Genomic DNA, 22,566 nt, shown 5'->3' on the forward strand with positions numbered 1-22,566 from the left:
GTCCTCACTCCTGGCCGTTGCCCCAGTCTCTACCAAGGAAAAGCATCCTCGGCAGTGGTGCTGCCGCCATCGTGCTCCACCGTGGGAATGGGGTTCTCATGGCAGTGAGCATGTTGTTTTGTGCCACGCGTGGAGTTTTGAAACAAGATCCAATAGTCAAAAAGTTTTGGTCACATCAGAGAGCCTTTTCCGCACGTGTTTGCTGTGTCTCTTATATGTCTTTTTGCAAACAATAAACTGGTTTAGATATGGGTTTCCTTTAAAAGGTAAAGGTTTCTCCTTGACATTAAGTCCAGTCATGCCTGACTCTAGGGGGCGGTGCTCATCCCTGTTTCCTCGCCGAGGGAGCCAGCGTTTGTCCGCAGACAGTCTCTATGTTCATGTGGCCGGCATGACTGAACACCGAAGTGCACGGAACGCTGTTACCTGCCCACCGAAGTGGTACCTTTTTATCTACTTGCATTTGCATGCTTTCGAACTGCAAGGTTGGCAGGAGCTGGGACGGAGCAACAGGAACTCACCCCGTTGTGCAGATTTGAACTGGCGACCTTTTGATCAACCAGGGTTTCCTTTAGCAAAGGCTTATTTCTCCCATAAAGCCCAGTTTTGTGGAGCATCCAGTTGGCATTTATCCTAAGGCCGGATTTTCCAGTCTCAGAGGCAGATCTTTCCAGCTCTTCAGAATTCTTAATGGCTGCTTGGTTCCTTCTCTGATGAATGCCCAGTCACTAAATTTTTGTGGGTGGCTTTCCCTAGGCAAAGTCACGGTTGGGCTGCAGCCTTCTATTATGTAATAATAGAAGTTATTCTTCTGGGGTTCCAGGAGATGTTCATAGTTTGGGATTATTATTAATTTTATTTTTAGAAGCCAGCCTGCTTGATGCTTCTTCAGAACTTTATCCCAGAGGTGTTTCGATAGCTCCTTGGTCTGCATGACGCTGTTTGTTTAGATATGCTCTCCATCAGTCGCTGGGGCCTTCCAGAAGCAGGTGCGTTTAATCTGAGATCAGGAGGCACTGGGACCATGTAGAGCTGAATGCCACTCGACATGTACTTGCTGAGCATGACTTCTGGGGGCCGCTGCTTCCACCAGAGCTTGTTCAGGCATGTTATAGCCAAGCAGAGCGAATACTCATGCAACTGAGAGGTGCCAGTTTGTTTCTGCTTATTCCACTTCTGTGCCACAATAAAAACATTTGCAGCTTCGCTGTACTGAGCCTCTTGCATAGATCAAGTGGTAACAGTGTCAGTTAAGCGCATCTCTGTTGTTGTGGGGATAAAATGAAGTGTTGGAGGGCTATGTAAGCCAACCTGGGTCTTCACAGCAACAAGAAGGGTGGGATATAAATGAGGTGCTGGTGCTGGTATCAGGGAGAAAAGGTTCCATTGAGCTTCGTCTCCTGTGCTAATTTCCCTTTTCCTGGAAGTTTTTTTTTCTTTCAGAGAAATAGAGAAGAGCCTTTTAAAAATGTGATCTCCCCCCACCCCCCAGCCCCGGCCTGCTCTCTGGAGTAGTGAGGTCTATCCTGCCACCAAATCTGGCTGAACTTAATAAGCATGGCTGCAGTACAAGCTGGTGCAGAGTAAGGATGGAACCAATGTCTCTGCTTATAGGCCTCAGCCAATACTGTGGATCCATTCATAATTACCTCCATTCATAACTACCTCATTTCATTGCAGCATCCACGAAGATAAGGCAAATCCCAATTCCACCCAGTATACCCCTCACCTTTAAAAGAAAAACCGATTCAGAAATTTCTAGAGTCATTAATAGCACCAAGTGTAACAATGGAAATGCAGGGGAAGGGACAAGGTATTGTCAAACTCCCCTATTCCTCCACTGAGCACCAATCTCTGCCATTTCCCCAAATCAGCTCTTGACATGCCCTGCCTTCCAGGCCTGACTGTTGCCTAGGTAACGCTTGGCCATTTGCTGCTTTTGCTATTCAAGGTGCTAGCCTCGTGTGCTCATTCCCATGAAGTCATGAATAGGTGCGGCTGGATGCGTCATGGTTGCCACTCAGTATTAAGAACTCTTGGGCTCTGCGGTAAAGAAGCGATCAAGGAAATGCCTTCTTGGTGAATAGAGCCATTCATCCATCGGGATGGCAGTCCACTGCGCTCCGATCTGGGTGTGGGGACAAGCAGGCCTGCGCCATCACCAACTTGCTGCTCATGGAATCTTTGTGGAGGGCATTTGGTGGAAGAGAAATGTGAAGGCTGAACTCAGGCGTGGTTGCTCTTGGATCTAGGAGCTGCGGAGCCTTATTTCTGGTACTGCTCCTAAATATATGCGGAGTACCAGTGAACAGCATTAATTTGGTTAGCATATTACGTTGTTATACTGCCCTCCAGGCAAGCATCTCCCAGGATGGGTCCAGCAATAAAGCCCAAGTAATAGGGCTGATACAATCAATTCAACACAGCTGGGCGAATCCATCATGAGAACAAGCAGTAAAGCAGCAGGTGACAATCTGAAAACATCCAGACATTTTAACAAAGGGTCGTCCTCTTGCATCAGAGAAGATAATGAAATAGGTGCCAAGCAAACCTCCCAGGAAGGGTGTTCCGTAAGTGGGTAGCACTAGTGAAATTGCTTCTTTCCCAGTTTGCCACTAGCGATGTCTGAGACATTAATTTTAGGCTGAGTTTTGATCTGGATTTCCCCAGATCACTCTTTCCAGACCACACACAGGCTCAAATACAATATGTGGGTGAAGTCCGTATATTTCCAGGCTTGCAATGTGATATGCACAGCCCAACAAATGCATTTGAGAGCCTGTCGGAGTTAGAAAAAATGCTCACAAACACAGTTTAATTACTAGGAGAAGAATGTGTACAGTTCAGAAAAATGCACAACTGATGAGTACATTTGCAAAAATACAAAAATATACATGAATATTCATGCCAACACAAAAAAATGTTTGCAATATGATGGAATAAGATTTGATGTGAAATTTGGAGAACTTAGCCAAACCCAAGGTTTGGTTGTGTTCATATTCCTGGTCACCACCCAACCCACCTTAGATGTTGGGGATATCTTGATGAAGCCTAAAAACACTGAAGAAGCAGTAAGATTGCAACCATTGGGAGCTTTCCTACCAATGCAAAATAAATGAACTACAGCTTAGGGGGAACCATTTTCTAAGCATATCTCAAATTAAAGTTTGAAATCAAATTGGAAAATCTAATTCTGAAAAAATTCTAAAACTTTTTAAAATGCAAATGGAAAAAGCAGGGGCCTTGAAGTTGGCCACCATCCGTTAACACCCAGGCTGATGGAGCGCATGGGTCATAATTTTCCCTAGTGTGGAAAAATGTATTGTGTTTCTATTTAAATCAGCCCTGTTTAAACTTGTACCATACATATAATGCTGCATGTATATGTTTTATGCAAATCTGTATTTTTCCTCCTTTTTCTTCCACCACTGCTACTGCCTCCTCCTCCTCCTCCTCCTCCTCCATCCTCATCCTCATCCTCTCCTGCTTCTTTTTCTTCTTCTCCAGCAATGCATGTCTCTTTCTTTGGTGGTGTATTAGTGGCCACCTGATTAGAATGGGAACCTAATTTTAATTCCCAGTTTAGGATTGTGTTTATAATGTGTAGGACAAAGTGCCTTTCCTTCAAGTAACTACAGACGGATGAACAAAAGACAGCCACTTATCTGATTGTGACCTAGTTCACAGAATCACCTCTGCTTAAGCAAGCTATCCTGGCTTCTTTAAGCTGTGATACATGCTAGGCACTATTTGGCTATTATCCACCCACGCTGTCCTGGCTTCTCGGAAGGGGTCGCAACCCTAACATGAGCACAATGACTTCCCATGGAAATCATGCAAACCAGGGCCAGTCTGTCCTCAGTTTTCTTCATTGCCCTCTTGTGCATCCTATGAGGTGGTGGTTTGGGCTGGGGAGAATGTCAATTAGAGGTGCTTGGAAAGTATATGAAGTGACCCTGAAGTGTCCACAAAACTCATATAAACTCTTTTTGTTGACTTCAATTAAGAAGATTAGACCTTTTTAGCAGTGGTTGCCAATAACTGTAGACCCCCAGATAGAACAAAATAATCACACACAAAATCCAGGTGCATTTCTAAGATGAAACTACCCTGCTCTACCATTGAAACTATGCCAACACGGAAGCACCACTCACTGGCCCTGGGAAGGCTCAGCCATCTCTGCTGCCTTTGTCCAGCTGCGGATTATTACATTTGCCAGGTCCTTGATGTGGCCTGGAGAATCACAAATGCCGATGTTCCTTACACTGCGGCCTTTTAAACTCATGCCAGGAAGGAACTAAGCCCAACAACTGAAAGCTTTGTACTCGGCTCCCGGCGGTCTCCTTTCTGCCCTGCAAAAGCTGGAATTGGTGCCTAGGAGACTAGCTTGCCCGCCTCCCCTGCCCCAGTCCAGTCCTTCCCTGCAGAGAGTTGTTATACTCAGGATACAAAATGTGCTGAAAGAACTCAGCCTTCTAAATAGTCATCTTGGACTATCGCCAGCACTGACTCACCCAGCCTGCCCACCCCCCTTCCAATGCTTTTGACTCTATTCATAGTGACCTAGCAGTGGTAATCCACCTGATACAAGAGAGGACCACCTGTCCTCACATCCTTTCCCCACCAACCTAAGCGAGTCCAGGCAGTCCTGGTATCAGTTCCTGGGCCACTGTGCTGCCATTTTAAATTCCCCACAATCCCTTCAATGCGTGGTAGCTTATGAAAGCAATGTGTGGTAACTTATGAAAGTTCACATGATGCCCTAGAGCAATGTCGCCTCAAAGGCACGTGGAGAAATTTTAAAATGCAGCTCAGAGCAGCCTGCTGTAGCCATCAGGTAAGGTTTGGTCAGGAACCCGCCAACCTAGGAAGGTACTTTGCCCTCAGAGGCCACACAAATGTAGCTGGCTGAGAGTCAAAGCCACCTTCAGCTGCATGCAGAAAGGAGATGCTCATCTACAGGAAGATTCTGGTTTCACAACAGCAGTCGCAGTTTCCAAGTAGCCTCTCCAACCAGGTGTTGCCCAGATGTTTTGGTCTCCAGCCCAGCCAGAGTGGCAAATTTCCCAGAATGCTGAGAATTGTAGCACAAATAACCTGGGAAACACTATGTTGGAAAAGGCTACTTCAAAACGGACATAACCTTGCAAATAAATATCATGTGTGTGGCTTTTGCCAAAGAACTTCAGTGTCATCATTGTGTTGCAGTTCCAGCATCCTTGCAAGGAAAGGGTGCATGATGAAGGCTGCAGGGCAGGTGGTGGTGAGGGGGGTCCTAAGACTGAGAGGGAGGGGCCTGGTGTGTTCATAGCAGACCTGACTTTGGGTCAAACCATATTGGAATCTGCCTGACCTGAAACACATGTAAGAATAATCAAAATCTCCCATCCAAGACAGAATGGGCAAATGGGATTAAGAAAGCCCCATCCACAACTTCTGTTGTAGACCTTCCAGGACTTGTATTTGAGAATTAATATCCTGGATCAGACAAGACGGGACCACTCCCAAAAGAACCCAACAGAAGGAGCTGCCAAAAGTTGCAGGTTCCTGAAAAAAAGATACAGTTCTTGTCCTCAAAGTAGCCCAGTCCATTTCAGTCTGCTGCAATATATGCTGGGGCTAAATTAAAAGAAAGGCTTCAGTGGCTGCTCACACCACCTCCGAGCAAGTTGCTCCGAGTCAGGGCTGCAGCCACCCCCTGTCCTGCTGCCTGATAAGTAGCTTTGTCGGCTTCTGCCAGATCCAGACCAGGGCGCTCCAGAGGGTTAGTTACTGATAATTAGAGCTTCATGGTAAGGTACATTCCTCATTTTGTTCCCTTTGGTCCCACCCCTTTTGACTTCAGCCCTGCCCTCTGACCTTCTCCAAATCTGAATCTCCAAAACAGGAAGAGTTGGGCTGTGGTGGCAGAGCTAAGAAATGTCTCCTTCCCCCTAAAGTGCAAGTGAAGGAGCCACTTCCATAACGACATTTGGATCCCATGTCCATTGCCCTAAGTGAAATCTGCCCGCACAGGCGGTGCATGGCTGCTGAGCCGAGGATGCTGAATGCCGCTTTTTCATAGCTGCAGCCAAGGCTTCATCGGTAGAGCTGGGAAGAGCTCTTAAAAATGCCAGAGTCTTGAGAAATGGGGGAGCGAGTGGCATTGTGCACTGTGTGATGGGAACACATTAATCACTGAGAAGGGGCACGGAAAGGTGACTCCAGTCGGGTCTATAGAACCTCCAGCTTTCACAGCACAAAACATATATTTGCATTGAGCAATGGAACATCTCGTGCAATGATAGAGAAAGGCATGTAAAGTTCTCCCAGGGAATATTGTCGGATTTCAATGGGCATCGCTTTGAAAGGCCTTTCCAGACAATAAGGAAAGGCAGGCGTTTTATTGCTTTCATGCCCTGATTTTGTGGCAGGGTGGCCAATGTGGAGACAGGGACCTGGAGCAGATAGACGTTTGGTGTGACTGAGCAGGCCTCTTATGTTCTTACATTATTTGCTACTCTTATATCATGCTTTTCCTCAAAGCTTAGTTCTTTGTCTCACTGCTTCTGTCCTCACTAGAAGATATTAAATGCTAGTGGTTTAAAAGCGCCACCCTTTAAACTGATGGCACCAGGCGAGAGCCCTCAGAAAGAAAACAGGATCCATCCGCTACTCAGTTATTTCCCTTGTTCTCTGGCTTGCCCTGTGCTACGATCTTGTAAAAGCACTAACAGGATCACCACCGGTGGACAGAAATTGCCTCCAGGTGAGTGCATGGAGTTCCGTGTAGGAAAACTGGAGCACGCACTCATCCTAACAGCATGTGTGTATGCAGGCTGTCATGGTGAGCGCATTCACACAAGTGCGCCGCAGCAGCTGTGTACATATTATAATCTCCTGGAATCCCATGCACTGTTACCTGGGCGTACCTATCATTAAATGCAGTGGTGCTAACTTATGAGGCATAGGTTTGGAGCATACTTTCACAAAGGTCTTCAGCCAGCTGAAACGGAACGTTTAGCTTTTTCTCAGAAATGTGGGCAATCACGCAGTTCAGGCATACCCCTTAAACTGCTAGTGTGGTGTAAAAAGAATCCTGCCTCTGCTTTAATCGTTTCCTCATTCTCTGGCTGGCTCTCCACTAACGTCTCACAAACAGGGCTAAGCCCCCAAAGCCTTGTTATTGCTTCGTTTAGTTGTGGGAGCAAGGAGGGTCCAGCCAGTCCCCTGGCACCCTGGCAGACTATGTCACCTCTCCTGCTCTGGAATGGCACTCCTCCGTGTGCCCCCCTTGCCCAGAGCCTTGTGCAGGAGGGGGAGTGAGCTGGCGGAGGCGGAATGGCTCACTCTTTCGCTCTTCTCCCACCAGAACGCAGATCCTGCTCCCAATCCACCTCCTCTTGTCCCCTAGCAAACTCACCAAATGAATGAATGAATAATAAAATATTAAAAATATGTGGACTAGTACCTCATGGGCTTTTGTAATAAGTGTGTGTGTGTGTGTGGGGGGGAAGGGTAACTGACCCAAGATCATCCTGTAAATTTCCTGGCTAAGTGGAGATTTAACCTCAGTGCCCCTCCCTTATCCTTCAGTGCTTTAACCACTAGACCCACTGGCCCTACCCACATATCTTGGGGCTATAGTCACACTAGTGCAGATCCCACATAAGCTACTATTATCACCTTGTCCCAATCATAAAAGAATGGGAAAGGAACTTGTTGCAGGGGGCATTAGTTGTTCTCTGTAAACTATTAATGTTATGCATGTGTAATATGAGCACTGAACTATAAGGCTGTGGACTGCAGTGTCAGTGTACCCCCTCCAGATTTTACTCTGAATCTTTTCTGGGGCCAGGATTCAGTACCATGGACAGCTCCTTTGAAATGCAAGGACCATGCCTAGCCCTGCGACTGTATTCAGCTTGGCTTTCTGGTTTTTAGGTGTGAAAAACCAGGGAGAGTAATTTCTCATACTATGGAAATATATATATATATATATATATATATATATATATACACACATATATATATATATGGGAGTTCTCCTGGATTTGCCATTGTCTCGGTGATCAATGCATCCCCTTTACATTTAACACAGTGCCATTTGCTCCCCCATTTCTCGGGGTTTTAAAAGCTCTTCCCAGCCCTACCAAGAAGCCTTGGCCCTGGCTAGGAAAAAGCTGCGTTCAGTTTCCTCTGCTCGGCAGCACCTGTGTGGGCAGATTTTATTTACAGAAATGGACACGAGATGTTGGCAACCTACTTGTGGAATGACTTCACCTCGAGGCACCGAGTGTAACCTATTTTAGGCACCGCTTAAATTCCCCTGTGGCCTCCCATGAGTGAATGTGCCTCCCAGTTTGTCTGTAATTTTGTGTTATATCAGTTTTAATTGGCTTTCATGCATATATTAATGCTGTTTGTGTGTGTATTTGTACAAATATTTGCGTGCACTTGTGCATTTTGCCTAACGCATGTTGAATATATGCATTTTCAACATAATTTTCACAAATGCAGGCATTTTTGTGGGCACTTTTACAGTTTTGTGCATGTGTTTAGTTTGTGAACTCCATTGCACAATGGGAGTGAATGCAAATTGCAAACAAAAACCAAATTTCTATTGGTTTCAATTGCAAACTTAGATTAGTTTGCCTTAAGTTGCAAAGTGAGCCAGTTTCTTCCTCATCCCTAGTGAATATTAAAGACGAGTCCAGTGCAAATCGTGTAGTAACCTTCTCCCAAAAGGAAGCAGCTCCTCGACATTGCTGAAACATATGTTTAAAAGATGCATTTACTGTATTAGAGTGCCAGCAATTTGTAAAATGATACAAGTGCTTATTAAAGAGTTGTTGTGGTGTGCAGTGGACACAAAATGAAGATTTTTGCTGAATGAGATGCAGGTTAAGATCCACAGATGTGACAGGTAGACACCAAAGTCATTAACCACTGATTAGGCATTTTGGGAGGTGCTCACAGTTTCCCAAATTCCTGTATGTGCTTGTGGGTCCAAAAAGGTTGGGGGCTTCTGGCTTGTTGGCTGTGAAAATCCCCCACCCCTTCCTTAATGACGGGGTAATAGCAGCTTTGGTCGGAGGATTTCTGCTAGGGAGACTGTATGAGAGAAAATGGTGAACCCCATGGAGCTCTCTGATCTCCCCGATCCAGTTCAGCATCCCATGCACTGCTGCTTTTATGGACTGAAAAAAGGCATTAAAAGTTCTGTGCACAGGTCCCCCCATTACGCTGAGATTCACTCAGCAAGTGTATAAAATTAAATCTAAAATGCGTCTTTCAACTAGTTGCTTGAGTGCCTGCTAATTTATTTGCCATATCATTCTCGACAGCAGATTTTCTCTTCATTTTGCATCAGACAAGGACGAGAGAGAAAGAGATTGTTGCATACTAATAGGTCTTATGACTTCGGGACTTGTCTAAGCTCTTTCTTTTGCTCCTGTGCACTGCTCCTGATCTAGCTCTTAATTGTTGCCCAGCTGATTCATGGTTCCTCCACTGCATATCAATACTGGTTTTGTTTAGATCGCAGCACCCGGGCTGCCTGCCGAAGCCATTTTGGAGGCGGCTCATCTGATACTGAGCGTTTGTTCTCTCCCAATCTCATAGTCCAGAGGCACGTGTCCTCTTTTGCCCCCGGCTGTGTGTTTGCATAATGTTCACATTCCAGGCTGCAGATTGGAGCAAAGTGCACCAATTTATGTAAAATTTATTTAAAAGCCTGGGGGGAAATTGCCTGGCACTGGAGGCAGCACTAGGCTCACCAGTCTGCATAAATTTTATATATGCTGATGCATAAGAATAAATATTTATGTATATGCACATTTTAAAATAATTATTGGGATTTATTTAAATTTTATAGTCAGACAAATTTTCCATCCATGGCAAATCAGATAAATTCTTTAATTTGCACTCCAATGACATCTCATCCTAAATCAGTTGATCTTCTCCAACAATAATGAATTTACAGTGGCTATGAAAAGGCACAAACAATATACCAGAAAGCAGCCCTGGGGAGTTTTTTCATGAGCATCTTCAAGCACGGCAGCTTCCAATTAAGGTGTGGGGAAAGTTCACATTGCACCAATGGAAAGGTTTTTTTCCTAAAGGTGATTGCCGTGCAGGGTATGTAGGAGGGGACGACTGGAGCCTTTCCTCCCCAGCTGCAAACCTCCTTGAAAACTGCTCTTCGCATGAGGGTTAAGCTGATGTGAGAGGCGGGAGACGCTCAGTTCAAAGCACCGTTGTCGTGCCCAGCCTTTGCAGTCTAGACCAGTAATGTGCAGTTGAGACTTTTCTGGTCTCCAGCATTTTGCATTAGAAGTTTTTTTCCTCCCAGTCTTTGTCTCAAATTGCTTCCTGTTCAGTGTGGCATTTATAATCAATTGTTAATGAACCCTATTCTGTTACCTCTGCTCAGGGAAGGGAGTGGGTGGGAAATTATTTAACGGATGCTTCTGGACCCCGTTATGCTCCTGAATCAAAAACTGCCCCTTACCATCAATCGCACAAACACTTTTTGGGAAGGTGGATGCTTTGAATGGTCAATCCCACATCTCTCTGAATCTGACTCAGCCTTTGCCTATCACTACTTGTCCTGTAGTGGGCGCAATGTGTAGCCCAGCTCTCCATCCCCACCATCAAGAGAGCAGCACATGCTTTGCCTGTGGAAGATGCTGGGTTCAATGCCTGGCATCTCTAGGTAGGTCTAGGAAAGAATGCTGCTGGAAAACTGGGACGAATTCTGCCAGCCAGTGTTGACATTGCTGGGCCAGATGGGCCCTTGGTCTAAGTCAGTATAAGGCAGTATAATCAATTCCTGTGAGATTAATGTGATGTCCATCAGAATATGTGTTCTAGCTGGAACGTTCAGAGAGTGTATGTGAAAGAAATATTCCTTTCCACTCTAGATGCTAAAAGCAAAAGTTCCCTTTTTGTCTGTCTGCCTGCCTGTTTGTCTGCTTCTTTCTCGCTCTCTCTCAAACCTAGCCATCTGTCCCTCATTGTCCCACTGTTATTCTAAATGTCAAATAACGAATGCTTTTACATGGAGACACATGTTCCGAGTCAACAATGTGGTACTATAGTGGCCCTTCACATTCTTGTCCTTCTGGGTGCCAAGGAAAGGAAAGGTCAGGAGAGCTGCATCTCCTTTTCCTTGCTTGCTTTGACTTTTTCTCCACCATCACCAGCGTGAACTCTGTTCGGCATCAGACTTTTCTCACGCTATTCAGGACGAGGACTTGAGCTTTACTCATGACTTGGTCGGTGCCAGCAGTGATGTGCCGCTTTCAGACAGAGTGAATTAACTGTGGGCACTGTCTCCGCAGGCAAACCCCAACCTTTCAGCCTCTTGTTTGCCCTGGAAGAAATCCTGCTGCAGCTTCCCTTCAGAAAACTGCCAGGGGGGAGCTGTATAGCAATGAGGCCCAATGAGGCTGATTGCAGACTCAGAGGATCACGGGCATCCCTTGGAGGGCGGGGTGAATGTGGGGGCCAGTTTAAGCCAATGCAGGCATTGGCCCCCTGGCACGAGGAGGTGGTGGCAAGGCAGCCTTTCTGGGCATGCGGGCAGAGCCTGGCTCTTCCCTGCCATTCTCTGGAACACCCAGAGAACTCCGAGCCACAGGCTCTTGCTGCACCAGCCAGGAAGGTGGAGGGAGGGCACTGCAAAACTTGGGAGCGTGTTGCCAGGAGCAGAGCTGGGACTCCAACTTCTCCTAAGATCATTGAGATTCAATCTTGCAGATGGAGATCGCTCAGACAGATTCAGGATTAAACCACTTTTAATGAGCCAGCGAAGGCAGCAACACTTGTATGGGACTTTGTAAAACCAACCATGCATAGTCAACACACAGTGCAAACCCGAGTAGGTTTGCTCAGAATGAAAGCCCTTGATATCCAAGGGAGATTCTTTGCAGTCGTGCCCGACCCATCACAACCCCATGGACAACATTCCTCCAGGCTCTCCTGTCCTCCACCATCCCTCAGAGTCCACCCAAGCCCACACCCACTGCCCCAGCGACCCCATCCAGCCACCTCATCCTCTGCTGTCCCCCTCTCCTTTTGCCCTCAATCGTTCCCAGCATCAGGGTCTTCTCCAGTGACTTAGGACTGTTTACAAACCCTCAATGTAGAGGGTAATCCTCTAAAAATGGGGGCACGTGGCTATCCAGTGTGATGGGTTGTCATTTTCCAAGCAGGAAGCTCCCCGTTTTAGACTGCTCAGCCATGAACAACCCCTGGCTCTACTAGCTACTTCAAGGGATCTTCTCCATGTTTCTGATGCTACTGTTCCTGTGCTCGCTTCTCCCTAGATCTGATTGAAGGAGTCAATATCACCAGCCCAGGGCTATTAATTCATGGTACCGTTGGCAAGTCGGCCCTGCTGTCTGTGAGATACACCAGCACCAGCAGTGACAAACCTGTGATCAAGTGGCAGGTCAAGCGTGACAAGGCCGTGACCGTGGTGCAATCCATCGGAACGGGGATCATTGGAAACCTGCGCACGGAGTACCGGGACAGGATTAAGATCTTCGAGAATGGATCCCTGCTGATCCATGAGCTGCAGCTGTCTGATGAGGGGATGTATGAAGTGGAGATCTCCATTACGGATGACACATTCACTGGGGAGATGAATATTAACTTGACTGTGGATGGTAAGCGCAGTCTTGAGAAAAAAGCAACTTTTTTAATAAATTGAAGCCTTCAGTTTGTGGTGCAGTGGTTTCATTTTAGACTCCAGATTCAGTGGTCTTGTATTCCCTCCCCTTTTAGATGACAGTTTTAAAGTGCTATTATAGTTATATTCTGCCTTTTTTCCTCTTGTTCCTCCTCCTCCTCTCTGTTTTATCCTCCCAGCAATCTTATGAGTGAGGCTAGGTTGAAGATCGGTGGCTGGCCCAAAGTCCCCTGGAAAACTTGAGGGCTGAGTGGAGTCTAGAAGCCAGATCAGGAGACTCAGGTTTGAGAAATGAGCTCTGTAGCCCCTACAGCACCCCAGCTGGCCATATGCATGACTTGAGTTCAGAATCTGGTCAGCCCACTATGCTGCGCTTGGGGGCCCTTCTGCTGAGTGAAGTCTTGACCCCAAATCCTGCCCTGATGGTGCTGGTGTCCCGAGTTGAGGGAATCATTCATTTTTTAGGTTGTGCAGTAGTCCTTCATAGCCCACTTTCATAGAATACCATCAGAAGATATCCCTGGAACCAAGATACATGTGACTGAAGAGATCTGTGGTAGGATCTCAGGATTTCTTTTTTAAAAGCCTAAAAGACTCCACAGGGATGAAGCATCTTAAGTGAAGGTACTGAACTCCTTCTTCAAAGGCTGCTTTCCCTGGTAAAAATCCACTCACTGCCTCTGAAGCTTCAGGCTCAGTATCAAAGGTAGGCATGTTTGGGCATTTGCCAAGGGCCCAAACCCCGGCAGGATTCCACCAGCAAGATCCCCTAGAGTTGCTCCTCATTTTTGTCCTTGCAGCCTGCTTATTCATCCGAGTCTTGCTGCAGCCCAAGCAATGGTGGTGGTGGTGTTGAGAAGCTGTCGATGCCACTGCCTGATGGCTCACAGGTTCTTTGCTTGTCAAGAAGCAGGCAGCTGGTGTCAGTGCAAGGCACCTGGGAGCCGGAGAAGGGTCAGGTTTTCCATAATTCCCATCCAGCTTGGCTGATGTCATCTACCCCTCATCCACCCCCAGGCAGAATTGCCTGTTTCCTCCGAGCTTAGCTGCAGTCTTCACAGTTGCTCACTGGAATGTGAGGAGAAATTAATTTTCCTAACAGCTGTATATGGCACTTTGGCAATGGGGTGACAGAAACAAAATTAATAATGATAGTGAGGATATTCTCCCTTGGGATGCCGGGTGTTTTGAAGTAGCTTAGTCTTGAAGAGTCAATTAAGCAGCATGTATTTTACGAAAGACCTGCTTCAGATGGAGATGAAAACTACAAGAGCTGGTGTGCTGAGAGTCCATAAAGTTACTGTAGCTTTTGGGCTCTCCCTGGCAGTGTGATGGTAGAGACTGTCATGATGAAATTTTCGCACTACACCATGGTTACTAAATGAAAATTGTTTGTTTCCAACCAACCAGCTTATTTAAATGGTACCTGATGATACAAAGGGATACAAGAGTGGGTATGATTGCTTGAAAACAATACGAAACATTCTTTGCCATTTTGTTGTGGTTGTTTTACTTCCCAAAACAGGAGTCACCTCATTTATTGGCCTGTTCATTTGTCTCCTAGTTCCAATTTCAAAGCCGCATGTTGCCCTGGCCTCTTCAACTGTGCTGGAGCTCAGTGAGAATTTCACTCTGAACTGCTCCCACGAGAATGGCACCAAGCCTATCTACACATGGTTGAAGGATAGCAAACCCCTCAGCAATGACTCCCGGCTGATCCTTTCCCATGACCAAAAAGTGCTGACCATCACCAGAGTTCTTATGTCAGATGATGACACTTACAGTTGTCTGGTAGAGAATCCCATCAGTTACGGCCGCAGCATGCCCATAAAACTGACTGTGTACAGTAAGTACCACTTTGCAGACAGAGCACACGGAAGAGGGAATGTGGGAAGACTGGAGGAGGTTCTTTTCATATTGTTTGTTGTGCCATGTGAATTTTTCAGTCTGGAACACACACACAGGTGGCTGTCTGAATCTAGCATTCCATGATTTACATCCTAGGTCTTCTTGCCATTGCCTTATTGCCTGGAGGATCACATCTAGGCAAGACCTTCCACTTACAAAAGTCTCACATGAGAGCCCTTTAAGGATCTAGTCAGCTCACCAGGCAATGAGGATCGCCTACATAAGGCTTCAGTTGTCTTTAGCTCCCTGCTGAGACAACACCCTACTATTATCGGAGTAGGAGAGCATTCCAGCTAGCAGGTTCTACCTGGGGAGAGTCAAGGTCCTGCTTTCTTTCCTTGTTCTGACTGTTATCAGATGCTACTGTGCACGTTTCAAGGAAGCACAGAATGGAACTGTCCCCATCAGAAGCAATTTGCTCTCCAAGAACAGACATAAGGAAGACATCAGAGGAAGGGGTAAACAGAAAAATAGTCGAGAGTTATTTCAATTACATGGATCTTGGGTTAGTTAGAGTACATCTGGTGCATTCCAGATGTTTTTATTGCAAGCTGCATCATCTGGTATAGTCATTTAACATGCTAGCTGGGGAAGATGGGAATTGTATGCCAACATATGTGATAACAAAGGTTGGGGAAGGTTGTAAAAGGACTCAAGCACTAGGGGAAGGTGAGTATGTTTTATGGGTGAAAATATGATGATTGGGAAAGGATTTGGGGGATGAAGATGGTGGACCTGAAAAGTTCATGGGCTGGAAAGTATTGGGCTGTATGAGTTAAGAGAGACATGTGGGGCAGGACAAGGGTATGGTGATCTAAGCATTTCGGAGAGGTTCAGAACAATGGGAGAGGTCAATAGTGTTGGCACCCATGTGGGCACATGGGCATAAACAGGCCAAAACAAGCCAGGGGAAGAGAAGAGATGTAAAGGGGTTGATCTGATAGACATGCTCAGGGGCAGGCTGATGGATATATGATATGCCACTACCAGTATTAGAGGCAACAATCCTCTGGATACTAGTTGCTGGGAACAGGAGGCACAGGGGGCTGTTGTACTCCTGACCTGTTTGTGGGATCCCACAGGCAGCTGGCTGGCCCTGGGTGAACAGTGTCCACCCAGGACTCTGAGTCTACCCAGAGTCCATCTGCTAGACTAGATGGACCCTTGGTCTGTCATGTTCCTTCAGTGTGGTGGGAAGAGCCCTCCGCTCTCTGCAGCTCTCTTCCTTATGCTCACTCTTCAGGTGCCGGAGTCAGGAAGCCACCACCTTTTCTTCCACCCATGCACAAAATGGTAGAGCTCAAATTTCTTTCAGCCTTAGGTTCTAAGAACTTGAGCCACCCCAGTTCAAAATCCCTTTGGGCAGCAATGTGTAGGCTCCATAGAACTTTGCAGTTCTGCCCCTTCCAGCTGGCAGAGGGTCTACAATGCCAGAGAAGGCAGAAGGGTTTCCATGGTGTCCTTAAGGGAAGTGCCCATAAAATGCAAACTGCGGTTATAAATCGCTAGATCCATGCAGGCTGTGTCCAGCTGGCAGTGAGCATTCCAGCCTCTCCTTCACCAAACGTTCAGCATGGCGTGTCGTAAAGTTGCTGAAGGAAAAGCTACTACAAAATCTAATTTCAAGGTGGGAGACGGACAACTTTTTTTCTGTTGAGGTTTATGTTTCCTCACAGATAAGGGTGGGCAATGCATAAAGTTCTCAGTGGGCAGGTGCAGAAGTGGGTGCCTCACCCCTTTTTCTCCCAGTCTCTTTCCTCTTACTTTCTGCTACCCTCTTCCACTCTTAGCCCTGTAGGCTACCAGGGAAGGAACAGATGCCCTTGCCACACGTTTGAACCAATTGCTTGCAGAGGGCTTTTGAAATCAGGCTGAAGGTCTCAGGTTGGCCACCTCACCAAGGTCTGGAAATAAGTCACTATCCCCAGAGGAGTTCAGATGCCTTGCCCCATCCCCCCACTCAATTTGAAAGAACACAATAACAAAAGAAGTTCTTCCTTTTGGAACATTTCCTCGTAAAGCAGCTCTTTAAAATGCAGCAGCTCTTTAAAACTATTAAAACAATAATAGAGAAAATCATAGTTAAAATGAAATGCACCATCATGATAAAATTAAACAGCAGTAGCTGATATACAACCCAAGAACTGGAGAACACAAATATTGCACAAACAGCCACTTTTTTCATAGCTCTGTTTCCTGCACTTGGTATCTTTAGAAGTTAAATTTCTGACTGTCTTCTGGAGTCTTCCCTCTAGTGCACAGGCATATTAGTAGGTCTGATCTAGATCATTTGCAGTAGGCCAGTAAAGATTTCTGATTCCAGTTACTTAACAATAGCAGAAACAAAATTGCTTGAGGGAATCTGGTATTGATGTTTATGTGGAAAGGCAGTGGGTCCATACGCTTCTGGCACTCAATCAAACTCCTGGGCTCAGAATCCCTTGATTCCAGTTGTGTGTCTTTTGAACTGGCGGGAGGGAAGAAATGGACACAGATGTGTAAACCTGATGCCTGCCCACCTGTGACATAACCTACCAGATGGGGTTATCGTGAGAGTCATGCAAACTGCCTTGAGCTTCTTGCAGGAAGGTTGGTTTTATAGATATGTAATAAAAATGAAAATAAATAAATAGTTCAGCAACTCAAAGGTGGAACTCGAGACCAGAACTCATAGTGAAAGCTCTCATGATAGTTAACCTGGCCTTTGTTACTGGCCCCTTCCACTGAAATCAGGCCTCTTTTTAATGATTCTGCAGTGGGAGCTAAAACCATGAAATCCCAACACCCGCAGCCATCCCCGTGTGCGCCTTACTGGCTTAACAGGTTTGGCTCAACCTCTAATGCCGCTCTTGTGTTTTGTGTCTCTATAGGAAGGAGCTCGCTCTATATAATCCTTTCAACTGGAGGAATTTTCCTTCTGGTTACCTTAGTGACTGTCTGTGCCTGCTGGAAACCATCTAAGAAGTATGAACTGTCAATATTTAGATCTCCGTATCTGTCGTTTCAGCGGATCAGCAGCAACAACAAAAAGCATATGGCACCTTAAATGCTAACTAGTTTATCCTGAGCCGCAAGTGTGTTTACACCCGTGGTTGGAGGTGGTGGGGTGGAATGAGAATGATAAAGACAGTGTTCTTTGAAGTGCAAAAAGTACAGACAGTGATAATTACCTTCTTAAAAGTGCTGATTTGCAAAATGCTGCATGTCAACACAGATCTCCGTGTACGGTATCTGTGATAAGCTGATTCACACGTATCGTATGGAAGCAACGAGTCTAAGCCACATGATTTATACCTGAATATCTTGAGGCATACAAGAGAGCTCAGCTGTTCTGCACTGTACCCTCTTTGAAGCTGTGCGCATACACACACACAGTGTGGCAGAATTGGACTCAGAAGACGTGGGTTCTCGTCCCCACTTGGCATGAAGATTACTGGATGACTCTGAGCTTAACCTACTTCACAGAGCTGTTGTGAGGATAAAATAGATAGGAGGAAGGCCATGTACGTTGTCTTGGGTTCCTTGCAACAGGAAAAAGGTGGCATGTGTGTGTATAAAAAGGCGGCATATATTTTGAACAGATATATCAAACAAGGTCTTGAATCTGTGTGCGTGCACATCTGTGTGCACTTGTACATTAGAGCAACACAACCTGGGACCATGTTCAGGAGCTGGACCTTTGATCAAGAAGACAAAGTTCTTGGCTTAACAGATCAGAGAAAGGGGTTGGTTGCAGGAGGTGTCACAAAGCTTCCACCAGCCTAGGATCTGCTTATTCAGGAAGGCTCGGAGATCAGTTCCCGTGTGTTCAGAGGCTGCACTGTCCTCTATGGATTCCTAAGGGCTGTGGCCATGAAGATGCCAGCAAGTGTTAATGAAATCTATGAAGCCCACTTTCTGATTGCAGAAGATGTGGGTTCTAGTCCACATCTGCAATCTTACTTCAATTATCCCCTCCTTATATCAGTTTTACAAACAACAGCCAAGCCACAAACCATAAGTGGGTCGAGATCTTTCAGCAGCTGTCATCTGAGCACTGATGTTCAGTTACATGTAGTTTCCCCCTGATGTTTTCTTTTTGTTTTGCTTTCCAAAATGTAGCTATGGAAACTGTAATCTGTAGTTCAGTAGTGGACAATTTCATGAGATCTGGGGCCATTTTCACCTGAGATTCTCCATGGGTTGCAGTCTTCTGAAATTTTTTTTAAAGGATGCAAAGCATCGCGGAGTACCAAAAAGGTCAAATCCAGTTTGTTTGCAAGCCCTAAAAGGAGCACAGACAGATAAACTAGCTTCTTGGTTCTCTGTAGCTCTCTGTACTTCATTTTTGATTGCATCTTTGTTTTTTTCAAGATGTGGGGGCAGTGATGGGCATCAGGTCTGCATGCAACTCCAGGACCACATGCGGCCCATCCCTGTTGTAGCAGAAAGCCAGAGCAGGACGAAGGAGGCCTTCTTTCCCCTCCAACAAGGCTTCCCTCGAACACTTCTTTCCCCTCAGTTTTCACCTCATCAGCCCAGTCAGTGCCATGGGGAGCGACGCTGAGTGGATCTGGGCAGAGTGGAGCATTCAGTGAAGCAGCTGTGGGCTTGTTCCACCTGACTGACCTCTTATCCCTCATTTACTGCGGTTAAAAATGGGTTTGCCATGAGATGGTAGCATGTGGGAAGTGATGCTCTTCACCCTGCAGAAGCGTGCCAGGGTATCTCTGTTCAACAGGGAGGAATCCAACTAAAACAGTCTCTGGGGGCTTCTTGTTTCAGGAACAAACGGAAAATGGAGAAGCAAGGTTCTTCCGAATATGTGGATCAGAACGAAGAACACTTAAAACATGACGGTAAATCTTGCATCATTCCCCTTTGTCTGAAGAAGAAATCTTGGGTTGGCATCTTCTAGGAACAGCTTGGGTGTTATCTGTGAACATGGTTTAAGAATGTCAGGGCTAAGCCACATGATCTTGTATAAGGCGCTTGTGGCTTGTTGTTTGCATTCACAGAATTCTGGGAGTACTTTACTTTACACAACCCCCTTCTCCTCCAGGGACTTTCCTGTTTCTCCCAAGAATTCCCATGGTTTTGAGTGCAAGAAAAAATTGTTATTATTTGAAAAATGTAAAATAGCTAGAATGAAAAGTCCTGTATTTTGCCACTTCGCAATCCCACAGTGTCACCTTGTGTTTGTGCAATAGAATGTATAGAAAGGAAGAAAAAGGAAAACTCCTGGGAGTTTAAAACACACATGCTCACACCTGTAAAAAAAGCAGATGTTAATTCCACCAAGGATCTGGAAGCAGAAGCGTCCATAAAGTGGCAGGTGAAAAGCCTCATATAGAAAACCTTCAGCAGGAAGTCATGAACCAGGAGTGGTACCTGTGGGTCAGACTTGGAGTCCCAGGACAGGTCCAGACAACCTTTTTGGACTGATGGGCAGTGTTTGAAAAAGTGTTTGGGGCACCAGTGCAGAAAGGCGTGTGTGGGATGCCAGTCACAAAAAACAGAAGACTGAATGTAAAGTGGGGACGGGGTCTGAGTCACACTCTGCTAGCAAAATCCTTCCCCCTTCCTGCTTTTCCCCTCGCCCTCCCAGTCATACCATCTCCCTGGTTCCATGCTCGCTCGATGTCAAAAATGGGGGGGGGGGGGACAGACTGGTGCTCATGGCCATCAGGTTGCCTATTCCTTGACCTAGAGCATGGATGCACAGCCATCTGGCTTGTTGGACTCACTTTCTTAACTAGAAACCCAAAACCTCCCTGGGGCTGAATTCCATTCTTGAGCATGGGATATCATGCTCTTTGAATCTGGACCATGTTTCTTTGTTTCCATTTGCCCCAAGGAGCCAGATTAGGCCTGTTTCTTTCTCCAGACATGTATCTCATGTGCTCCATCATGTGATCATCTGCATACAAAATAACCGAACACTGATTTCCATTCTCCTTTTAATGTAGTTGAAATTGCTCCCCGAAGTGGAGAGCATGAACGCAAGAATCCAGTTGCTTTGTACATCCTGAAAGACAAGGTAAATTTCTCAGACTATGCGTTGGAAGATGCTTTGGGTTCAGGTGCTAGTTGTTAAAGAACTTTCAAGATGTTATGAAAGGGGTCTCCTTGGGTAGGAGAGGATTTTAGCTGTGATTTGGCACTCAAATCCTTTAAATTTGCTGAAGTTGTCACATGAGGCAATGTTGAGTGAAATGCCCAGCTGGAGAAGGAGGATTTCTGGTGTTTTCCCAAGATGGTAAAAACTGCCTATAAAAAGAGAGAGAGAGAGGGAGGGAGGGAAGAAGAGGAAGAAGAACAAGGGAGGAGGAGCTGTCAGCATCTTCACTGCCAACTAGAAAGAAAATAAGTCACTCAGCCATGAAATGTATAGGTATTTCTATGGCCCATGAGTTTCTTCAAGCTTCTCTTATTTATTTATTTATTTATTTATTTATTATTTATTAAAACATTTCTATGCCGCCCCTTGCCAAGGCCTCGGGGCGGCTTACAACATCAAATACAAAATACATTAAAACAATAACAATTAAAATATATACAGTAAAATAAAATAAGCCGCCCTGGCTGAATAAAATTCAATAATATTAACATTTAAAATGCTGCTTAAATAAAAAGGTTCCTACCCCAATGAATGTGCTAGGAAAGTTCATTTCTGAACTTTCACGACAACCCCAATGGAATCCAGGCTGACCTCCACCCTCTTCTACTGTGCCAGACTTGGACTCTAGCCCTTGCACTAGCCCTTTCCCACAGAGGATGTGGGAACATCAGTGGGGGCAAAGGAAAGGATGCGACCAGAACTTAAGTCATGTCCCAATCCTACCACAAGGGGGCAGGGTGTTTCCACATACCAGGAACCGGTGCTTGTTTATATTTCAAATATATCCTTCCCTGCTCCAGTCTTCAGACCATATGGTCCCTAAAATTTCTTAAACCACAGATAATTTAAAACAATATTATAAAAACAATAACACCAAGCAAAAGAATGGAATAAAAATATGAAACAGACTGCAGCAGACAAACAAAAATACCAAAGCATGAAGATTTAATCAAAGGCTTGGAAGACTTGCCAAATAAAATGGTTTTCATTGTCATGGTGGAGTCGTGCTACATCCGCTCAGTGATTTTTGTGAGTTTCAGAGTGGGGTGGAGCAAAAACGCCTCCCCCTCATATTGGGTCACTCCTTGACAGTGAGCTGATTCTAAGACTATTCACAGTTGGGGTCTTACCGTTCAAGAGAAACAGAGTGAGTCAGAAGGGACCTCCTGGGCCATCTAGTCTGACCCCCGGCTCCAGCCGGCTCCATTCATGACTTGAGGGTTTGTTTTTCTCTTCATAAATGAAAGGGGCAGACTTCACCACCCTGTAATGCCCCTGGGAAAGCTGATACATTGCATCTTAGTGTCGTTCCCATCCTGTGCTCGGAAAGGTGCTGGGCAGCTGAGGGCAGCCAGGTTGCTGCTTGCAGTCAAGGCAGGACTTAGAAAAAAGAAAGAAAGGCCCTCATTTGTAAAGGTGAGGCTGCTCTCATATCCAAATGTTTGGAATTCACCCAAAGCTAATAAAATACCCTCTTTTTAATGGGTTCACTGGGCTTGTAAAAGGGAGGGAAATCTTTAGCCAAGCTTTATGGTGGAGTCTCTAAACCATTCTTGGCTTGGTATGGGGGCTCATTGGAGCGTCTACAGGAGCTGTGCATTCCTAGAAATCTTGAATTGACGGCTGAAATAGGAACAAGGCCCTTCCCACCCTGCATTTTTTCTAGAAGAAAGCAGATGGAGAAAGTAGCTGCTATGCAAGGAGGATAGCCTTGACGGTCAAGAGAGTGCACAAAGGCTCAGAGGGGGTCTCTGAGGCCGGTTGCCAAAATCATACCCAGTCGTTCCTTCTAATAGTGAACTCAGCTAGTCCACGCCATGCAGAACTTTGGGGCTGTAGCCCGAATGGGGCCACTGAGAAACGGGACAGCGGTCCCAACATG

The 22,566-nt window shown here is 45.9% G+C and overlaps 1 protein-coding gene across 1 annotated transcript in view; it reads left to right on the top strand.

Annotated features, from left to right (window-relative positions):
- HEPACAM (hepatic and glial cell adhesion molecule) overlaps window positions 1-22,566 on the top strand; it is a 30,541-nt gene that overhangs the window by 5,971 nt on the left and 2,004 nt on the right. The window contains exons 2-6 of the mRNA XM_044437654.1: window positions 12,312-12,653; window positions 14,241-14,522; window positions 17,455-17,548; window positions 19,349-19,422; window positions 20,533-20,603. Coding sequence (XP_044293589.1) covers window positions 12,312-12,653; window positions 14,241-14,522; window positions 17,455-17,548; window positions 19,349-19,422; window positions 20,533-20,603 — 863 coding nt within the window. The remainder of the gene's footprint in view (window positions 1-12,311; window positions 12,654-14,240; window positions 14,523-17,454; window positions 17,549-19,348; window positions 19,423-20,532; window positions 20,604-22,566) is intronic.

Source organism: Varanus komodoensis, unplaced genomic scaffold, assembly GCF_004798865.1.
Source record: "Varanus komodoensis strain SLA01 unplaced genomic scaffold, ASM479886v1 scaffold30, whole genome shotgun sequence".
Lineage (NCBI taxonomy): Eukaryota > Metazoa > Chordata > Lepidosauria > Squamata > Varanidae > Varanus > Varanus komodoensis.